Source organism: Mustela lutreola, chromosome 7, assembly GCF_030435805.1.
Source record: "Mustela lutreola isolate mMusLut2 chromosome 7, mMusLut2.pri, whole genome shotgun sequence".
Classification (NCBI taxonomy): domain Eukaryota; kingdom Metazoa; phylum Chordata; class Mammalia; order Carnivora; family Mustelidae; genus Mustela; species Mustela lutreola.
In genome coordinates, this window is record NC_081296.1 from 68,648,580 (window position 1) to 68,657,883 (window position 9,304).

At 52.3% G+C, this 9,304-nt stretch overlaps 1 protein-coding gene across 8 annotated transcripts in view; it reads left to right on the forward strand.

Moving 5' to 3' along the window:
• CAPN3 (calpain 3) overlaps positions 1-8,896 on the forward strand; it is a 50,544-nt gene extending 41,648 nt beyond the window's left edge. For 5 of the 8 annotated variants that reach the window (XM_059181272.1, XM_059181275.1, XM_059181278.1 and 2 more), the window contains 11 exons: positions 18-54; positions 1,937-1,954; positions 4,782-4,895; positions 5,845-5,922; positions 6,296-6,353; positions 6,448-6,512; positions 6,979-7,047; positions 7,141-7,219; positions 7,403-7,519; positions 7,803-7,861; positions 8,243-8,896. In XM_059181272.1, coding sequence (XP_059037255.1) covers positions 18-54; positions 1,937-1,954; positions 4,782-4,895; positions 5,845-5,922; positions 6,296-6,353; positions 6,448-6,512; positions 6,979-7,047; positions 7,141-7,219; positions 7,403-7,519; positions 7,803-7,861; positions 8,243-8,269 — 721 coding nt within the window. In that variant the 3' untranslated portion in view covers positions 8,270-8,896. The remainder of the gene's footprint in view (positions 1-17; positions 55-1,936; positions 1,955-4,781; positions 4,896-5,844; positions 5,923-6,295; positions 6,354-6,447; positions 6,513-6,978; positions 7,048-7,140; positions 7,220-7,402; positions 7,520-7,802; positions 7,862-8,242) is intronic. The other 3 variants (XM_059181274.1, XM_059181276.1, XM_059181273.1) reach the window with 2 other exon arrangements.
• Positions 8,897-9,304: the final 408 nt, after the last annotated feature.

Sequence of the window (9,304 nt, forward strand, 5' to 3'; positions counted from 1 at the left end):
GTTTGTGTTTCTCACAGGGAAGTTGAAAACACCATCTCTGTGGACCGGCCAGTGGTGAGTGGTTTGGTTCTGATGTGTGAAAAGGCCCCGAGGGTCACATTCCACGATCCAGGCAGGGGACAGAAGGGTGGTGGAGAGGAGAGGCGGTATTGGCAGAGGAAGATGGGCATCTGGGGCGTGCAGAGCAATTCTTCCATATTTCTGCAATTTCTGTTTGTCGTGACTAGAGTAACAGACCTCACGGTGCTGGAGCCATGCAGTCTGCCCAAGGGCTAGGAAGCACAGAAGAGGGTCCTGGAGGGGAGAAGCGATTTGAGCTGCCAGAGGGAGGGGGTCAAGGCCATCCACAGGAAGGGACAACAAGAGCAGCAGCAGTTGGCTTGGATTATAAGGGCCCATCTCAGATACAGAAAATACACACCAGCTCTGGAGTCAGAGTCAAAAGCTGGGTCCTCCACCTATCAGCTGGGTGATTGGGACAAGTTATGTAACCCCTCAGTTCCCTACTTTGTAAAATAGAGATAACAGAGGTGCCTTGCAAGGCTTCTGTGAAGTGGGAATCAGTGAGATCATATATATGAAGGGTCTGGCACAGCACAGGCTCCCACACGGTTGTTATTAGTCACATGCCTTGTATCTTATGAGGTCCTTCTCCCATGCGTTAACCTCGCTTGACCCTGGCAAGATTTCTGAGATATGGTAAGGTTATGATTATCACTGGCATTAAAGTAAGGAAGAGGCTTACTTCCTTACTTCCCACTGAGCCTCTTCCAGCCAGAAGAGGCTCAGTGGGGTTAAATGGCTCCTTTGGGTTCCCAAAGCTCACAGGCGGCAGGGATGGAACTGACATCCAGATTCTTGGAGCCCAGACTCGGGCTCTTTCCCTGGTCACCACATGGAGACCTGCTCCCAGGGTTAGGAATCCCAGAGTTTCAAGCATAGAGTTGGCATATGTGCTGTCTCCTTGTATTAAGGAGTCTTGTGCCGACCTTGGGCCTTTGGGCCTGGTTTGTGCTCTGCGTGACTTGGGCCAATAAGGGGACAGCAAATGTCCCACCAAACTGTCTTCTGGGGAGTCACACTCATGGTTCTAATCCGCAAGAACCCAAGATCACAACCTGAACCAAAGGCAGACACTTAACCCGCTGAGCCACCCAGGCGCGCTATTCTCATCTTTTAAACACTAGTCATCCGAATAGTGTATTTACCAGGGGTTTCAAACTCAGGAGTGTATGGGAGCTGGCATGCCACCTGACTAGGGCAGGAAGGTGGGGGTTTGGATGTCCCCAAACAGGCATATTTGCCTGTAGTTCTCAACTGATTCTTAAGCTTCAGTGTTGGAGGGACAATGGGAGTGGTGGTGACCGCGGCATCTGGAAGGTGCAAACAACAGCTGCTCTCAGCTCCCCAGATTTTTGTCATAGCGGTAACCAGCACATGAAGCCTACCGCACCTTCCAGTTTTATTTATTTTTTAAAGCCCCAAACCTAGATTTCCATATTAAGTCTCTATATTAAATATTTGCAACAACAATAACAACAACAGGAAAAAAAAAAAAAACCCAAACTCTGTAAATCAGACAACATTCATTTTTAGGCCAATTTAGGTAAGCCACTTCTTTTGGTGTTTTAGTAACTAACTTCAATTAAAAATACAAATCATTAGCCAAAAGATCCCTTTCCTTGGCAGTGTCTAGGATAGGAATGGGCTATAAAAGCAGAGTGGCTGTTGGAGCAGCTGCCAGGCTCTGGACCCAGACACTTTTCCCCTCCCTTCAACTCCCAGGCCTCTTTTGGCTCTATGTAGCCCAGATTCCTGGACCCCGGAACCTCACCCCAAGCTGAGGACCAAGTCACAGGGAAGCCAAAAGGCACTGGGTTTTCTGGAAACTTGACTTTCACTTATTCGGCATTTATTGTTTCCTTTCCTTATGCAGAAAAAGAAAAAAACCAAGGTGGGTGTAACAGGGTGAGTGGGTAGACACAGAGTGTGTTTGTGCATGTGTGTGTGTATGTGAACCTGCCTTCCCCGGGCTCCCGTGTCAGGCACTCTTTCGGTTGCTTCGCATGGGTATACTCCGTCCCCACAATGACCCTGTGAGATTGGTACTGTTATTATCCCCACTTTCAGAGGAAGCCAAGATACAGACAGATGAACTGACTTGTCCCAGGCTGCAGAGCCAGCACTGGGAGCCAGGCCATCTGGCCCCAGAGTCCTCTGGGCACCACCAGGCCAACCTCTCCTATGAGGGAGGGAGAGGATGGCCAGCCAATGAAAATAGGCCTCTTACAAAAACCCAAAGGAGCACCCCTTCTTTCTCAGAAGTGGATTTAGCTCTGCTAAGCACGACTTGATTCTTGGGGGGAATGGCAACGGTGGTTTCTCACGGTATGGTGAGATAGGTGTGTGAGGGTTTCCATGGAGACGATTCTGGGATGCCAGCCGCCTGCTCTGTAGATGGGGCTGCTCCTTCTCCCTCCTTCCTTTCCTCTGCCTGCTCCTCACTCCTCCTATTTTCTTGGCCTGCTGGGGTTGGGGTGGAAGAGGATACCCAGAGAGGCTAAGTCACTGCCGGCGCTCTTGTTCTAGGGGAAGCTCTTGTTCTAAGTCCCCTTCTAGACCTCCCATTCCAAGTGACCTCCCATTCCAAGCGCAGGCTCCTCTAAGCCATGGGAACCAATGGACTCTGCATGCTCTATCTAGGCAGCAGTGGGGTAGAGGGAAGAGATCTTCACCCTCATAATCCCAGAGGCTGGTTTAATGAGGAATGAGAGCTACCTGGACAGCTTCCCCTCTTGGGAACTTGGGAGGCTGTGGTAGAGTCACCAGGGCCTCTAAGATCTCCTCCTAAGTATCCTGGTTATAAGCACTCTGCTGTAAGGACACCATTGCTGATGGTGACCATGTGTGCTAAGAGCAGCTCAGGGGCCTCAGAGCAAAGCTGTCATCTGGGACCGGGGGAGGGGGGGCACTGTTTTCCTTGTGTGGTTTTAGAATTCAAGATTATAGTTGTCAAGCAATTCAAACTCCCTCCTACATCCCTGCTCCATTTACCCCGTAACCTTCCCATGGTCTCCAAGATCTACCGTGATGGCTAACCCTTTCTGAATTTGGGGTTGACAACTCTGAGTGCCATCCAGAAATGACTGACCTTTGGGCATCCACACGCCCATGAGGTAGTAGCCATAGGCCATCGGACAGGGTTCAGTGTTAGTGTTTATGGTGGTTCCTGGAAGGATTCAACGTAGAGGTCCTCTGAGTACTAATGCTGGTACATACCAGAGCTGATATTAATCAAGTACCTACCAGAGATTTGGCACTGTGTTGAGGGTAAAAAATGCATTGCTTTCTGTCACAACAGTATCTACAAGGTAGCTGCTATCATCATTCCCTTTCTATAGCTATTTTACACGTATTCACAGAAGTGAAGAAGTTTGCCCAAGGACACACAGCTAATGAGTGGGGAAACTGGAAGCCATGTCTGTCTGCTCCAGACCCAAGTTTCTTACTCTCACCAATCTGGTTCAGGCTCCTTACACACCAAGGCCTGTGTTATCCAGACCCACACTTGGGCCCAGAGATGTGTGCCTTAGCAAAGGTGGCCCATGGCCACCCCATGGCCACAGGCATACATTCCCCCTCCATCTGTGACCCATGCTTGCTCTAGGATCCCTGCAAGCATCAGTTGCTTGCGCAAGACCTTTGGCTTGAAAGGCAGGGCAAGACAGGGGCTTTGGGGCCTGCTGGGAACCAAAGTTCTGGAAGCTTATTTCCACAGGTCTGCCCATGGGTGCTGTTCTAGATGCATAGCATGGAAAGGCAGATGGGGATTCAGAAACTGGTCAGAGACTCCGGTTTTCCCATTGCCTTCTGCACTGCAGCCATAAGCTCTGCCGGCTTAGCCTTCTTCTGGCTTCCCCTGTGGGACGTATGTCTCCAGCCAGGATCTGCATAGCATGGCAGCTGCTCTCTACTCTTCTTGTGTCCTCTTCATTTGCATGAGCATGTCTCGAAAATATCCCTTATATTTGTGCGGCATCTTAAATGTTTTGTGGTACAATTTTATATTCGGTATCTCCTGTCCCCTTCCCCCAAGAGCCCTATGGGAAAGTTCAAGCAGGTTTTGTCATCCATATGTATGGATGAGTAACCTGAGGCCAGAGAGGACATTTCCTGTGTGTGAGGGCAGGGCTGGACCTACAGGTCAGTGTTCCGACCTCTCCCCCACTGACCATGCCACTAATCCGAGCCCTCTGTTCAGTCCTCTGCGGAGTGCTAGAGGTTCCTTGGAGGTGCCCCCCAGCTGCCATGGGTGATGTGGGTGTGCCGAGGGAAAAAAGCTCTACCCTCTTCATCGAGCGGAGCAGCTGGTTTTTAAAGACTTCATATACACTGGGCTTCTGGGGAAATTTGATTTGAAAAGTATTTCCATTTCAAAAAAAAAAAAAGCCTACAAAATATTTGAAAATCCCTGCACTAGTTCACACTGCTTTGAGCATTCTTAGCAGTTTCACGTGTGCTAACGACCTCGTTTACCCCTCAGAGCTCCCACCATCAGGAGCTAAGGAACTGAGGTCCGAGACACGTAGCGTCTTTCCCCAAGTCCCAGACAGCTTGCTAGTGGCAGGGATGGAGCTTGGACTGAGGTTCAAGAGCTCCCAACTCTGCTCTTCTCTTCACTGGACAAAGCTGCTCCAGGAGGGGGGCTGTGTCCACGTGCCCGCTCAGCCTGTAATCCCTGCTTCCTTCCTGCCCCTTCCCCACTTCCCTCTTCTCTCCAGCCCATCATCTTCGTTTCGGACAGAGCAAACAGCAACAAGGAACTGGGTGTGGACCAGGAATCAGAGGAGGGCAAAGACAAAACGAGCCCTGATAAGCAAGAGAAATCCCCACAGGTTTTTGAGCACGTGGCATGAATGGGGTGGCCAGTACACACTGGGCTCCTCTGGATTGGAGGGGCTCTGGGGGGGTGTCCCTGTAACATCTGGAGGTTTAGATATATCCCACTGATCTTTCCTCGCATCGAGTTTTCCTAAAATTGGGGGTGATGCTTACGTGAATGTCTTGGGGTTTGGCAACCACGCCAAGCCAGTCCCCGGCCTGGGAGGGACAGGGTGAGTCTGCCCGCTGGAGCCCCCAGCCTGGACAGTGAAGGAAACGGGAGCCAAAGCCTGAGATGCAACCAGCTTGAGAGGGCTCAGGACAGAGCAACTCCTGCTTCCTGGTATCCTTGAGCTCTTGACAGTGAGAGGATAGAGGACAGTGGCAGAAAAGGGGGTGGACCTCAGAAATGGAGGCCTGCAGAGCCCTGGGAAGGGTATTCTATTGAAGAGGGGAGAGGAGGCATCTAAAGCTTAGAGGAAGTGGGGCTAAGGGACCAAAGCCCACAGACAAAGCCCCAGCCACATCCTCGATGCTGCAGTGTCCCTGCAGTGGAGTAGGGGTTCTCTGAGGACTTCACCCTGATGACGCAGGTAGCCGGAGGTACCCGGATGGTCTGGTCCCCTCTGTCCTTCTGGGACTCATCTGGTTGAGAAGGTCAAGCTGAAAATGGTGGGGAGGCTTTAGCTGGTGGGGGTGGGAGAGAGGGACACGGGTGGCTGTCCATACATCTGCATGGCTGCTGTAACCTCTCTGGCTAGCATGTCTGGAAGGAAGGGTCACTGGGGCCTAGAGGAGTCTCACTCCAGCTCACTAGGCTCGGCTCAGGGAGAAAAGCCTTTGTGCTGTACCTGGCTCCTGCAGCCACCTAGGGCTAGGAAGGCACCCTGGCTCCTTCGGCCCTTCATGGGTCTGCCCATCTCCCGGATCACTGGAAACCAGCTTTCCTTTATGCTTCCACAGCCCCGGCCTGGCAACACTGACCAAGAGAGTGAGGAGCAGCTGCAATTCCGGAACATTTTCAGGCAGATAGCAGGCGATGTGAGTACCACCAGTCCTGACTCCTCTCCTCGACTAACTGCTCAAATGACCAGTTATCTCACTATTGTTCAGGAGGGGTCGTATGGCTTTTGGTGGAAGCAGGGGCTACGTATGGGTAGCACAGAAGTCCACCAGTCAGGTCCGAGACCACCATCTGCTGGGGTGGCTTGGAGGCCTTCCTACCCTGAGCCGCCCAGTGCAGTCTGGACGCGGAGGGTGCCGTGTCTTCCTTGGAAAAGTCCCCGCTTCCCATGACAGGGTGGTAGTGACAGAGACCTTACACACACGGACAGCTGGCTCTTGTTTTGCAAACCATGTGCTCCATCAGGAGCTGTCCTCTAGAACGGTTATTCTCTACTCCCTTCCTCCTCAGGACATGGAGGTCTGTGCAGATGAGCTCAAGAATATCCTTAACACAGTGGTGAACAAACGTGAGTGGCTCACGCTGTGTGTGGAGGCGGGCAGGCAGGAGTGGGAGGTCCAGTTACCTGAAGAAAGCTCCTCACTCTTCTCCCTACCTCCCAGATAAGGACCTGAAGACACAAGGGTTCACGCTGGAGTCCTGCCGTAGCATGATTGCTCTCATGGATGTATCCTTCCTGCCACCCTTCCCAACCACGCTTCTCTGTCATCAGCCCCTGTGCAGCCACGGGGGCCAAGGCAATGGGGGGTGCCCAGTCAAAAAGGCCCAAATCCATGCCTAAGGGAGGACTTGAGGCCTAGGCTACTAGTCTGAAGGGGGCTGTTGGACGAGGCACAGTTGGGCAGGGCATTGGTTTGTATCCAGCCCCTAAATTCTGCCCTCACCTCAGGCCTGGGTTTCTGCCTAAGACCTGGCCCAAGCCAAAATGGTCCTGAGGAGACTTGTCCCCTGGGTTTTAGAGCAGACACGAACTCTGACTGCAGAGGTGAGGAAGGGAGGGTTAAATACCAGGACAGGGCAATGGGAGGCTACCTGGGGCAGAGCCTTCCTGTGAGGAAGTCGCAGGGACCCCTTCTCCTGGTCCAGGGGGATCTCGCTATGCGTGCCCTGTAGCCCTGACCTCCTTCCTCCAGACAGACGGCTCTGGGAGGCTGAACTTGCAAGAGTTCCATCACCTCTGGAAGAAGATTAAAGCCTGGCAGGTAAGGAGAGAAGGAAGCATGGGAGTGAAGGAGTGCGGGGGCTAATTCAGTGTTTTACTGTGTGACCTCTGTCCACAAATTTTCAATTGCCAGAAAATTTTCAAACACTATGACACAGACCATTCCGGCACCATCAACAGCTATGAGATGCGAAACGCAGTCAATGATGCAGGTGCTGGGGAAAGCAGTGGCTGTCGGGGGCAGGGACGAGGGCTGGTGGAACCAGAGGATTGCGGGGGGCGGGGGGAGGAAGGAGTGTTTCTGGGTGACACAGGGTGGCTGTGAGGCAGGGAACAGGACAGAATGCAGGCAAGGACTCAGACTACTTCCTCCTCCCCCACCCCGTCCTCCACAGGCTTCCACCTCAACAGCCAGCTCTACGACATCATTACCATGCGCTATGCAGACAAGCACATGAACATAGACTTCGACAGCTTTATCTGCTGCTTCGTCAGGCTAGAGGGCATGTTCAGTAAGTGGGGGGCCGCCCTTTCGCGCTATGGGGCCAGACCGCTGCAGCGGTGGGAATCTCGGCCTGGCCACCTTCCAGTCTCCTCTTTCCAAGCTGAACAAAGGCAAAGGCCCGCTTTAAGCTCAGAACGGGCTGGTGAAGGGAGGGTGATTGTGGATACCCTGCCGGGCACGGTTTTGTGCCAAAGGACACCACTTAGTACACGGTCCTCTGAAGAAAAGTCACAACAGTGGAGGGGAAGTGAGTCTGTAACTCGCCTCTGGCCTGTGTGTTCTTCCCACAGGAGCTTTTAATGCATTTGACAAGGATGGAGATGGTATCATCAAACTCAACGTTCTAGAGGTAAAGCGTAACAGAAGCAGTCGATTTACCCTGTTCTTAAAATTCCAGGTGGGAAGCCAGTGAGGCCGACTGGGGCCGGTGTACTCCTCACTTCCAAATGCTGGGGGAGGTATGGGCTAGGAAAGGAGCAGAAAGGCAAGCTCATAGGGAATGGGTCCTGGGGGGAAGGCTCCAAAGGGGTCTCAGATCGTAAAGGGCTTTTTTGCTGGAAAACATACCTTCCTAGTAGGGAAAGGGGAGCAGGCCCTAAACCGCTTCTTAGAAAATCTTCCCGGGACTGGGCATGCTGGGACTGTCCCTTTCCCGCCTCCCCCATCAGACCCTTAGGGTTGGGCTCGCTTTCCTTGGCTGCACTCTGATCTCAGGACTTAACTCTTTCAGTGGCTGCAGCTCACCATGTATGCCTGAACCGAGCTGGCCTCGTCCAAGACCGTACAGATCACTCAGGATTGCCATTTCATCCAATATATCTAGAGCCACTTACCTCAAAGGACACAGTAGCTGTGCCCCCCACCCTGCCCCGCAGCAAGCCTCCATGTGCCTCATCGGTCTTATTCCTCCTCTACTTCGCTCCCCACTCGGCCTCAGGGCATCTGTCCATCTGTCACACCCACATCCACCCTTCAGTTAAGGAATGAGAGAGCACAATTTTGTCCCTTCGCCACATACATGGAGCCAAGTGTCTGTCTGCTTCAGCTCGTGGGAGCCCAGCTGAGAGGTTTGCTCAGGATCTGAGTGGCCTCAGCTGTGAAGCAAATGCTCTCCTTAGCTTGCCCTAGGTTGTTCACAGAAGCATCCGGCAGTGGCCCTCCACGCTTCCTGTGCTAGCCTCTCCATTGCCTTCAAGTTCTCCCACCCACGGGACAGTAACCCAACTAGCACTTGGTTCTGTCTCGTCGTTTCAGGAGGGGCCTGCCCCAGCATAAACAAGCTCAGTGGAAGAGGGCTGGGTACTTCGGGGTGTCTGACCCATAAGTTCGGTTGTATTCTGAAGAAAGAGTTGATCTAAATAAAGGCATGTGTATGGCTGGTTCAGTTGTGTTTTGTCTTTTCACATTCAGAGTATCAGCCAGAGCAGGGCAGAGTAGCTTCCAGTGTTACGGTCACACTGTCAGACAGAGACAAAGACACCTATGCACACACAAACAGAACCTGGACCCCCTGGTAACCGTGTCAATTGGTATTTCTTAAACATGGGAATCACTCCAGCACATCTCAAGATCAACAAGGAAAGGAAAGGGAAGAGCTGTTGGTGTATCGAGTATCAAGAATAAATGGGTCGCCCTGACACCAGAGGGGCCAGTCACCTGAGTGTAATAGAACAGAGATGTATGCGTGGGTTTTGTCTCTGAGGAGTGTCAGGTATACGACACTGTGATTTGACATCTGTATACACTATAATCACCCGAAAGTCTGCATACTATCCATCACCCTACCGGCGGC